The 12,272-nt window shown below is 48.4% G+C and overlaps 1 protein-coding gene across 1 annotated transcript in view; it reads left to right on the plus strand.

The window, feature by feature from the left end:
• Nucleotides 1-12,272, plus strand: part of LOC127573208 (otoancorin-like) — an 80,703-nt gene that overhangs the window by 3,895 nt on the left and 64,536 nt on the right. Inside the window, exons 2-3 of the mRNA XM_052021209.1 lie at nt 10,399-10,501; nt 10,552-10,607. Of these exons, the coding sequence (XP_051877169.1) occupies nt 10,399-10,501; nt 10,552-10,607 (159 nt within the window). The remainder of the gene's footprint in view (nt 1-10,398; nt 10,502-10,551; nt 10,608-12,272) is intronic.

Raw genomic sequence — 12,272 nt, forward strand, 5'->3', positions numbered from 1 at the left:
CACCGGTCCCTGCTGAAGTGCAGGAACATGGTGATGGTGCTCGATGCTCTCTGAGACAGAGCTGTCACAGTCAAGGTACAGAGTCACACAGCACGGTCCAGTCCCAGCCCACACCAGGTCCCGTCCGCCCCTGCCCTCGATGGGATCTCTCTCCCTGTACATTAATGCCCAAAATTCCCATCCTCGTGTTCCAGACCCTCCATGGGATCTCCTGCCTGAGTGACCTTCTGCCCCACAGCCTCATCCTTCCTAGCAGGGGACACAGATCTGGGCAAGAGAACAGGGATGGGAGAGGGGTGGGGGTGGGAGGGACCTTTTCACCCAAAGAGTGGGAATGATTTGGGACTCGCTGCCAGAGGTTTGGACTGAATCGGTTGCTCTGCGGAGAGCTGGCATTGACCCAGTGTGTGAGTGACCTCCTCCTGTGCTGCAATGGCTCCGTATCTCTCCTGTTGCCTCAGCTAATTGGGTCAAGGACACTGGCAAGGAGGTTTTGTAGGTCCCAAGGTAGGACTCGGGACCTTTGGGTGAAAAATATTTCCTCGTCTCTCCTCCAAACACTTTAAACCCACACCCACCCTCTGCTGGCAAGCACGGTAGTGTAGCGGTTAGAGTAACGCTATTACAGCGTCAGCGACCCGGGTTCAATCCCGGCCGCTGTCTGTGAGGAGTTTGTACGTTCTCCCCGTGTCTGCATGGGTTTCCTCCGGGTGCTCTGGTCTCCTCCCACATTCCAAAGACGTACGGGTTAGGAAGTTGTGGGGGTGCTATGTGGGCGCCAGAAGTGTGGCGACACTTGCGGGCTGCCCCCAGAACACTCTACGCAAAAGATGCATTTCACTGTGTGTTTCAATGTACATGTGACTAATAAAGAAATCTTATCCTATCTAAGGGAAATGGGTCCCCATTTACGCCACCTGTGCCCGTCATTATGTCTCCCCCAATAAATCTCCCTTGTATGTGAATCGCCAAGACCTGTAAGGCTACAGACCTAATGCAGGTAAATGGGATTCATGTCGCTAGAACAAGGCCCTTCGGCCCACAATGACTGTGCCCACCATGATGCCAATCCAACCAATCCCATCTGCCTGAGTGAGCTCTGTACCCCACCCCCCATCTGTTCATGGGCCTGTCTAAATGCCTCTTAAACACCTCTATCATATCTTCTTTCACCACCCCAGGCAGCCTGTTCCAGGCACCCACCACTCTCTGTGTTAAAGAAACTTGCCCTGCACATTTCCTTTAAACTTTCTCCCTCCTGCCTTAAATCTGTACTGTTTGACATTCCCACCCAGGGAAAAAGACTCCATCTATGCCTCTCAATGTGTTATATACAATTACGTCGCCTCTCAGCTTCTGACGCTTCAGAGAAAACAACCCAACTTTGTCCAACCTCTCCTTATAGCTGATACCCTCTAATCCAGGCAGCGTCCTGGTGAACCTCTTCTGCACCCTCTCCAGAGCCTCCACGTCCTTCCTGTAATGGGGCGACCAGAACTGCACACAATACTCCAAAGATTTGTACAGCTGCAACATGACTTCTATATTCAACGTCCCAACCCATGAAGGCAAGTATGCCGTACGCTGCCTTTCCCACCTTATCCACAGGTTGCCACTTTTAGGGAGCTATAGATTTGCACCCCAAGATCCCTCTGTCCATTAAGGCTCCCAAGGGTCCTGCCATTGACTGTATACTTTTGGCTTGCATTTGACCTCCCAAAGTGCAACATCTCCCACTTGTCTGGATTAAACTCCATCTGCCACTTCTCCACCCAAATTTCCGACGGTATCCTGTGACACCCTTTCCCACTATCCTCAATTCCACCAATTTTCATGCCATCTGCAGCCTTACGAAGCAGCCCACCTACATTTTTGTCCAGATCATTTATATAAATATTACATACAACAGAGGTCCCAGCACTGATCCCTGCGGAAGACCACTGGTCATGGAACTCCGGGCACCGAACACCCTTCCACCACTACCCTCTGTCCTCTGTGGACAAGCCAACTTTGGATCCAACTCACCAATTCACCATGGATCCCCTGTGCCTTAATCTTCTGGACCAGCCTCCCATGAAGGCCAAATGGTTCACTAAAGTCCACGAGGACGACATTCACTCCTGTATCCTCATCAATGATCTTCGTCACCTCCTCAAAAAACAAAATCGCTTGTTAGACATGACCTCCCCCGCACAAAGCCATGCTGACTGTCCCTAATAAGTCCATGCTTTTCCAAATGTGAGTAAATCCTAAGAATCTTCTCCAATAATTTCCCTACCACAGACGTAAGGCTCACTGGCCTATAATTTCCTGGTCTGTCCCTGTTCTTCTTAAACAGAGGAATAACATATACTGTTCTCCAGTCTTCTGGCACCTTGCCTGTGGCTAATGAAATTACAAAGGTCTCCATCAAGGCCCCAGCAATCTCCCCCCTTGCCGCCCTCAGTATCCTGGGACGGATTCCCTCAGGCCCTGGAGACTTATCCACCTTACAGTACCTACAAGAGGTGCGGCCTCAAGAAGGCAACATCCATCATCGAAGACCCCCACCATCCGGGCCGTGCCATCGTCTCACAGCTCCCATCGGGCAGGAGGTACAGAAGCCTGAAGTCCCACACCACCAGGTTCAAGAACAGCTACTTCCCTTCAACCATTCGGTTCTTGAACCAACCGGCACAACCCTAATCACTACCTCAGTACAGCAACACCGAGACCACTTTGCACTAAAATGGACCTTGTTTTTTTTTGTTCTAGTTGTGTTCTTTCTTGTAAAAATTGTGTATAATTTATGTTTAATTTATGCTTTTCTTGTAAATGATGTGTCTCTGATGCTGTGTGCCTGTGATGCTACAGCAGGTCAGTTTTTCATTGCACCTGTGCACACACGTACTTGCGCAGATGACAATAAACTCCACTTTGACTTGAACCTAGGACCTGTTTCCATGGTGTCCGACCCCTCGATCCATTAAAAACAAAACCTCCCTCTCTGATTTTCCTCTCCCACCACCTCCTCGTCTTTTACTCAATCAAGGCTTTTGTGAAAAGCCCCGGGACTTGTCTTTCCAAGGCAACGGCGCTATACAAATGCAAATCGCTGAACAGGCAGGTTTAACCTGACACCTGCTGATGTCAGCAAGAGGAGATTAAGACAGAAGTTCCTTGTTCGTTCGCCAGTTTGTAATTTGGAAGGCAGGCCTGATATTTCTCCATCGCCCACGATCTTAAGCAGCACCCGAGTGTGGCAAATTGTCCTTGCGCTCTCCACCTGAGGAACAAGTCCCCAGTTACCTGTTGCTTTCAGGTTAAAGGAAGAAGCTAGAAGATCCGGGACGGGACAATCCCTCTTCTGTTCCCCCCCCCCCCCCGTGTGGGACAAAGTGTGGATGTTTATTCCTGCTGTTTCTGGCCCTCACTCGCTCCCAGAACAGGTGCATCAGTGAGCCCACTGCTCGACGTCACGGAAAGACCGCTCCTCACCTGAACAGGTACATTGGATATAAGTGCTTGCCCTGCCTGACACCTCCTCACCCTCATTCTAAATCCCTGCAGCTCGGATTCCCAGGAACTTTTACAATGTGGGATAGAGAAGTTGGATTGTTAAACTTCAGAATTGTTTGACAAGTTTGAGTTTTGAATTTCTTAAAGAAATGCATTTTAAAACCGGTTATTGTTTTATTTCTTTGCTTAGACTGTTAGGATTATTTCTGTTTTGAATTATTTGGCGACTGAGCCCAGATAGGTGGGGAGGAATTAAATCTTTCTTGCCCCCGGTCTGTGTGACCGCGCCGTTCCAAGAACAATGTTCTGTTCTCTGCAAATCTTTGGCTCCACAAGTGTAACAGAAGGTGTTTTTAGTCTAACTGGGAGGATGCTTACTCCTGCTTGGGGAATCTGGAATTTATGGCTAGGTTTTACACCTAAAACCCTCTCCCTGATAACACCACACAACAGCTTCATCAGAAGAGAAGAACTTTTCGTGTGTGGCTTCATCAGGAGGTCTGTGTCTTACCACGCCGCCTTGAGGGCAATTAGGGGTTGGCAAAAGATGTCTTTTTTTATCATAAAATATACTTTATTCATTAAAAAACACTCTAAAACAGAACATTGATGTTAATACATTCATAACAAGTATCGTTATTCCATTACTTAATCATCAGTTATCATCCATTTATACATTTAAAGTAAATTCATGGGGTTTTAATTGTGAGCAGTTCTGGTCACCCCATTACAGGAAGGATGTGGAGGCTTTGGAGATGGTGCAGAAGAGGTTCACCAGGATGCTGCCTGGATTAGAGAGTATGAGCTATAAAGAGAGGTTTGACAAACTTGGGTTTTCTCTGGCGTTGGCATTTCCCAGGGTAGAAAACGTCAAATACTAGAGGACTTGCATTTAAGGTGAGAGGGGGAAAGTTTAAAGGAGATGTGTGGGGCAAGTTTTTTTTACATAGAGAGTGGTGGGTGCCTGGAACGGGTTGCCAGGGGTGGTGGTGAAGAGGCTGTTAGACAGACACATGAATGTGCGGGGAATGGAGAGGTGTGGATCACGTGCAGGCAGAAGGGATTTAGTTTAATTCAGCATCGTGTTCGGCACAGACACGGTGGGCTGAAGGGTCTGTTCCTGTGCTGTACTGTGTGATGTTCTAACACAAACTTTAACTAATTTGTGTACAACAGCAGGGGAGCCTTTATTGGATTGTTAAGCTTCAGAATTGTTTGACCCGTTTGAGAATGTCTGCAGAGTTTATTAATTTCTGAAAGAAATGCATTTTAAAACCAGTTATTGTTTTATTGCTTTGCTTAGACTGTTAGGATTACTTCTGTTTTGAATTATTTGGTGATTGAACCCAGAGAGGTGGGGAGGAATTAAATCTTTCTTGGCCCTGCCCACTGTGGCCTCTGCAGTTTAAGAAAAACAATAACTTTATGTACCTGTCACGATTAATTTTAGACTGAAATGCAGTGCCCACTGTCCAGGATTCATTCCAGCCCCTCCAACGCTCACCAGTTCTGGATTCAGCAGTCACCACCTGCTCCCTTTCTATGGGCAGCTGAGCACAGACATAGTCGAAAAGGAGGGGCAGGCAGTCAGCTTGGGTGGACCCCTCGATGACCCACGGCCTGGACTTGTGAATGACCTCCCTGCAGTGTGTGATTATGTGTAGTTATGTAGTTATAATAAAGAACTACAGTTCCCAGTGGGCAATGCAAGGGGTCACATGTGGGACAGGAAGCGGCTGTAAAAAGAGAGGGAAAGCAAGGCAGCTGGTGTTGGTTAATAAAATGTTCAGATGTTAAACCCATGCGAAGTTTGTCTCTTGATGAAGAACAAACATAACAGTTCCCTCCCGCTCCACTAGCATCTAAATATATGTTGAATCGCTGTTTGAAGCGTTTCCAATTATCAGTTAGATTGCCAGTAAACTGCATAGGCATGGGAGGACTTAGCTTATCCATGACGGGAACTCTCAGCCTCTCAGCTGAATCTCTCTTGGCAAATCCGGTGACTGCTGACCTTCAGGAACAACGTGCTCCCTCGCCACGCCGGCCGGCTTTCTCTCTGTCTTATTACAGCTTCTCTTTCGTACTCACTGAGTCTCTTTCTCAGATGCACGCAGTATTGATCTACTCTCCCTGTTCAGAGCTCACACCAACTTCTTGTTTCATTTCAAAACCCTGCATCAGGACTGGGAGCGCAGAGGGGAGATGGCGGGTGTATAGAAGAGAGAGGGAGAGTGAGGCAGATGTAGAATGGAACCACAGGGTTGGAAGGAGCCAAATTCCTGCTCCAGTGTTCTCAGCTTCTGCGTTCGATGTACCGATATCAGGACATTAATCATTTAGCTCCAGCGACTGACTTTATTGTAACTGTTCTCAGCTGCAGCAGTGGTTGCAGGAAGGAGCTCCCAGCTTTGCATCAGCAGTGGTGAAGGTCCAGCAGTGGAGGCTCAGACACTGTTCACCCTGCACATTGAGGGGCGTAAGGGTGGTGCAGGAAGGTAACACAGAGGTAGGAGCTCAGCAGGAAGGATGTTGCCAGGACTCGAGGGACCAGGCAATGACCATCTGTAACAGTTGGCCCATCTACTCCTGACGTTGAGTGGGATTACCTTTACCACCATCAACCTCCTGGGGTTTATCATTGACTAGAAGAGGCTGCACATGGAGTATCGTGTACAGTTTTGGTGGCCTGGTTACAGGAAGGATGTCACTAAGTTGGAAGGAGTGCGGAGAAGATTTATGAGAACGTTGCCAGTTCTCGAGAGCCTGAGTTTATAGGGCGAGGTTGGGCAGGCTGGGACTTAATTCTTTGGAGCGTAGGGGACTGAGGGGTGATCTTATAGATGTGTATAGATAGGGTGAATGCACACACTTTTCCCCAGGGTTGGGGAATCAAGAACTAAAGAGATAGGTTAATAGGAACCTGAGGGGCAACTTTTTCACCCAGAGGGTGGTCAGTATATGGAACGAGCTGCCAGAGGAAGTGGTTGAGGCAGGTACATTAACAACATTTAAAAGACATTTGGACAGGTCCATGGATAGGAAAGGTTCAGAGGGATATGGGTCAAACACAGGCAAATGGGACTGGCTTAGATGGGCATCTTGGTCGGCATGGACCAGTTGGGCCGAAGGACCCGTTTCTGTGCTGTATGACTCTATGAGTCTATCAGCCATGATGGTGCTGAATTCTGGTGCAGATGGGGAACCATATGGCCAACTCCTGCTCCTAATTCTCATGTTCAGTCCTGGTGTGGTCTATACGTGACTCCAGTCCTACACCACCGTGGTTGACCATTAGCAGCCCCCTGAAGTGGCCCACCTTGGCCCTCTGTCTCACATTGAATAGAAGATTCACCACCGATCTCTCAGGGTACCAAGATCAGGGGCATTGAACACCTGCCTTGTCCTGGGAGTGAAATAATTCAAAGCAAAGTGACGTCACTGGTGCAGCTTGGAGTGTGAGTGCAGGACCTTGGACCGTTGGTGCACAGGTTCGATAGACACCCATCTTCGAAGTTAATTGGTAATTGGTTTATTAGTTTATTGTTGTCACATGTACCAAGATACAGCGAAAAACTTTGTTTTGCATGCCATCCAGACAGATCATTTCAAAACATCAGCATATTGAGGTAGTGCAAGGTAAATCAATAACAGAATGCAGAATAAAGTGTTACAGTTACAGAGAAAGTGCAGTGCAGGCAGACAATAAGGTGCAAGGGCATAACGAGGTAGATTGTGAGGTCAAGAGTCCAGAGTCCATCTTATCATACTAAGGGACTGTTCAATAGTCTTATAACAGCGGGATAGAAGCTGTCCTTGAGCCTGGTGGTACGTGCTTTCAGGCTTTTGTATCTTCTGCCTGATGGGAGGGGGGAGAAGAGAGAATGTCTGGGGTGGGTGGGGTCTTTGATTATGTTGGCTGCTTTACCGAGGCAGCGGGAAGTGTAGACAGAGTCCATGGAGGGGAGGCTGGTTTCCGTGATGCGCTGGGCTGTGTCCACAACTCTCTGCAGTTTCTTGCAGTCACGGGCAGAGCAGTTGCCCTACCAAGCCGTGATACATCCAGATAGGATGCTTTCTATGATGCATCTGTAAAAAATTAGTGAGGGTCAAAGGGGACATGCCGAATTTCCTTAGCCTTCTGAGGAAGTAGAGGCGCTGACGAGCTTTCTTGGCCGTGGCATCTGCATGGTTGGACCAGGACAGGCTGTTGGTGATATTTACACCTAGAAACTTGAAGCTCTCAACCTTCTTGACCTCGGAATGAATAGATCTGCTATGAGCAGCTTACACCATGGCAGGCAGGGAGGGAAGGAAAATGGGTTTATAAAAAAAACACTTGATGCTTTGCTCTGTCAGTGGAGCGAAAAATCGGGCAGGTTCTGCTAATCCTCTCCAAACCACCAGCTGGGCTCCGGTTGGCATAGAAGGAGGCCATTTGGCGCACCCCATTAGTGCTATTACCTCACTTCTTTCTCTGTAACCCATTCTCTCTCACCAGCTCCTGATTCTCCCGCCACACACTTACGCTGGGGGCAACATACAGCAGACAATTACCCCACCGACCCCGCACGTCTTTGGGATGTAGGAGGGAACCAGAGCACCCGGGGGAAACCATAGACTCCACAGACAGCACCCAAGGCCAGGATCCAACTTGGGGTCTCTGGACCAGTGGAGGCAGCAGCACTACCCACTGTGCTGCTGTGCCCGTGGGCATCTGTTCTAATACTGTGGCCCATTTTGGGCATCCTCAGTGTCAGAAAGATCGTGGGGGGGGGGGGGGGCGGGGATGTGGTTTGAGATGTAATCGAACGGTTTCAGGGACTTCTGCTGTGTGGGGAGATGGAGAATTTGGGAATGTTTCCTTGGAGCAGAGGAGGTGAAGGGGGGATTGAACAGAGGCAGCCGATAGCAGGGATGGGGAGAGCTCTGTACACCGGCCGGAGGGGTGCTGCATGCTACAGGGAGTTGGTCAAAATTCCCGGTGGGAACTGGGATGCTTGAGCGTAGAGTTGTTGCAATGAAGGACGTGTTTCCTGACGGAGGCACACATGCAACACCAAGACAACAGGAGCAGGAGTAGGCCACCCGGCCCCTCAATCCTACCCCACTATTCAATATGATCGTGGCTGATCTATGCTGGCCTCTTCTGTGTTGGTTCCCCCAACCCTCAGTTCCTCAATCATTGAAATATTTATCTATCCCCATCTTAAATATATCCAGTGATCTACCTCCACCACCCAGGGATTCACTGGCCTCTGAGAGGAGAAATTTCTACACATCTCAGTTTTAAATGACCAGCCCTTCTTTTTTTAGCTCTTGTCTCCTTGTTTGTGACTCTCCCACTGGTGAAAACATCCCAACATCGACCCCTTTGGATCTTAAATGTCTGAATAAGGTCACCCCTCGTTCTTCTAAACTCCAAGGAACACAGGTCCAACCTGTCTCACCTCCATTGATAGCAGATGAAATGGGAACTTCCGAGGGACAGGAACTCGGGAAAGGAGGAAGTGCGGACTAATTGTAGAACTGCCTCAAGCTGGCAGGATCCCTGTGAAAGTTGGCTGATCTTCTGAGCTGTACGGCAGCGCAGCAGCTGAATTAGAAGGTCCTTGTGACGATAACACCACAGGTTGTCAAAGTCAAAGTCGAGTTTATTGTCAGATGCACAGGTCCATGTGTGCACGGGTGCAATGAAAAACTTACTTGCAGCAGCATCACAGGCACAGAGCATCAGATAAGCAGCACTCACAAGAAAAACATAAATTAAACATAAATTTAACAATTATTACAAGAAAGAATACAATTAGAACAAAACAAAAGTCCATTTCAGTGCAAAGTGGCAGGCACGGTAGTGTAGCAGTTAGTGTAACGCTTAACAGCGCCAGCGACCTGCGTTCAAATCCGGCTGCTGCCTGTAAGGAGTCTGTACGTTCTCCCCGTGTCTGCGTGGGTTTCCTCCGGGTGCTCTGGTTTCCTCCCACATTCCAAAGACATACGAGTTAGGAAGTTGTGGGCGTGCTATGTTAGCGCCGGAAGCGTGGCGACACTTGCGGGCTGCCCCCAGAACACTCTAAGCAAAAAGATGCATTTCACTGTGTGTTTCGATGTACGTGTGACTAATAAAGAAATCTTATCTTAAAGTGGTCCCAGTGTTGCTGTACTGAGGGAGTGATTAGGGTTGTGCTGGTTGGTTCAAGAACTGGATGGTTGAAGGGAAGTAGCTGTTCCTGACCCTGGTGGTGTGGGACTTCAGGCTTCTGTACCTCCTGCCCGATGGGAGCTGTGAGACGATGACACAGCCCGGATGGTGGGGGTCTTTGATGACGGATGTTGCCTTCTTGAGGCAGTGGCTCCTGTAGACACTGTAAGGTCGATAAGTCCCCAGGGCCTGAAGCTCAGTTGTAGCTGCAAGAGAAAAAAATATGTCAACTGGCGCATGTTCACCCTCCTTTGCCTTCCTGAAGTCAACTATCAGCTCTTTAGTTTTACTGACGTTGAGCGAGAGGTTGTTGTTGCAACACCACTCACCCAGGTGTCCCATCTCGCTCCGGTAAGCTGACATCGCCTCCTGTGATTCGTCCAAAATAAGTGATGCCGTCGGCGAATTTGTATATGGCATTGGAGCTGTGCTTAGTCCCACTGTCCCTCTGAGTAAGTATCTGCCCCTGTCCCCCACGTGATCAGGGAGGGGAAAATCCAACAGCCACAGGTGCTGGGAATCTCAAATAAAAACAGAAAACGCTGGAAACACTCAGCAGGTCAGGCAGCGTCTGCGGAGAGAGAAAAGCAGTTGATGTTTCTGGTCGGAGTCCCTTCAGGTTACCTTGAGGATTAATTTCACGGTGAACTTGAAACCATGACATTTCTCATTCCTGATACTCATTTCTGTGTCCACAGTGACTTGGATCTGTGGGAAAGATGCTGCCAAAGCTCTGGAGCTGGGTGTTGACCCTGAGTTTCTGGCAGATGAACGTGGTCTTGGGAGGAGATCCAGGAGAAAGTAAGTAAAACATTTGCAAAATTCCTTCTGCTGTGACCCGTGCTTTTTAGGTCGTCTTCAATGGACCCTGGATGTGGGATTGTGGGAGCAGGTGTGAGAGAGGCAGGTAAAGCGGATTTAATTAACAATTTCATAACAATTCCTGGCAGTGTGTGACTGTGTCCTGTATTAGGGGAGATGGTCCAAAACCTTTCCTCATAGCAGAAATAGGTAAATTGGATTATTCTTGTCACTGAGGTACAGTGAAAAACTTGTATACCATCCACACAGATCATTTTGTTCCATCAGTGCATTGAGGTAGTACAAGGGAAAACAATAACAGAATGCAGAATAAAGTGTTGCAGTTACAGAGAAAGTGCAGTGCAGGCAGACAATAAGGTGTAAAGCCACAACGAGATAGATTGTGAGGTCAAGAGTCCATCTTATCATGCTAGGGGACCATTCAAGAGTCTGATAACAGCAGGATAGAAGCTGTCCTTGAGCCTGGTGGTACGTGCTCTCAGGCTTTTGTATCTTCTGTCTGAGGAGAGGGAACGTCTGGGATACGTGGGATCTTTGATTATGAACCACTTCCTCTGGTAGCTCATTCCACATACTGACCACCCTTTGTGTAAAAAAGTTGCCCCTCAAGTTCCATTTAAATCTCTCTCCTCTCACCTTAAACCTTTGCCTTGTGGTTCTTGATTCCCCAACCCTGGGAAAAAGATTTGAGTGTACTTGCCCTATCTATGCCCCTCATGATGTTATACACCTAGGTATAGATAGGTACTTAATGGTCAGTGTCAACATGTAGGGCTGAATTACCTGTTTCTGTGTTGAGTGACTCAGAGTCAGGGCTGGTGGTGGAAGCCGATAGGATCGTCGTTTTTAACAGGTTGTTAGACAGAGACATGAATATGCAGGGATGGAGGGATACGGATCATGTGCAGGCAGAAGAGATTTAGTTTAATTTGGCATCGTGTTAGGCACAGATATTGTGGGCCGAAGGGCCTGTACCTGTTCCTATCAGAGACACAAGAGACTGCAGATGCTGGAATCTGGCTCCGACCTGAAACATCAGCCGTTCCTTCCTCCCAGGGATCTGCTCGACCTCCAGCACATGGTGCGTCAAACCAGGAGTTGGGTGAGGGTCAAGACCTTAGCTACCATCAACCGCGCTCTGCTATTGGCTGACGAGTGCCAATACCGCCAGCTGATTGGAAGCAACGGCTGACATGTAACCTTGCCCCGCCCACTTCTCCATGGGGAGTCAAGCCATTGGCTGATGGAAAGGTCCAATCAAGATCCAAGAAAGACTTAGCAACCTGCATTTCCAAAGCGCCTTTCACAACCTCCACTGTAAAGCAAAACACCCAGAACGTGATTTCACACTGTAGGTGTTATGCAGGGAACCCAAGAACCAATCTACACACAGCAAGATCCCATAAAATTGATAGCAAAACAGGTAATGCTGGAAACACTCAGCAGGTCAGGCCGCATCTGTGGGAAGAGAAACAGAGTCAATGTTTTGGCTCCAACGTCCTTGGTCAGAACTGGGAATGGTGGGCGCAGGGAGGTTGGGGGTGGGGTGGGGGATGTCTCTGAGAGGGGTAACACCAGGGTGACCATGGGGATAAGCTGTAAACAGGGTTATCTGGTCAGTGAGTGAATGGGAGCAGTTGGAGGGTAAGACCATAGATAAAGCATTGGTATTGGTATTGTTTATTATTGTCACTTGTACCGAGGTACAGTGAAAAACTTGTCTTACAAACCGATTGTACAGGTCAATTCA

Source organism: Pristis pectinata, chromosome 8 (genome assembly GCF_009764475.1).
Source record: "Pristis pectinata isolate sPriPec2 chromosome 8, sPriPec2.1.pri, whole genome shotgun sequence".
Taxonomy (NCBI): Eukaryota; Metazoa; Chordata; class Chondrichthyes; order Rhinopristiformes; family Pristidae; genus Pristis; species Pristis pectinata.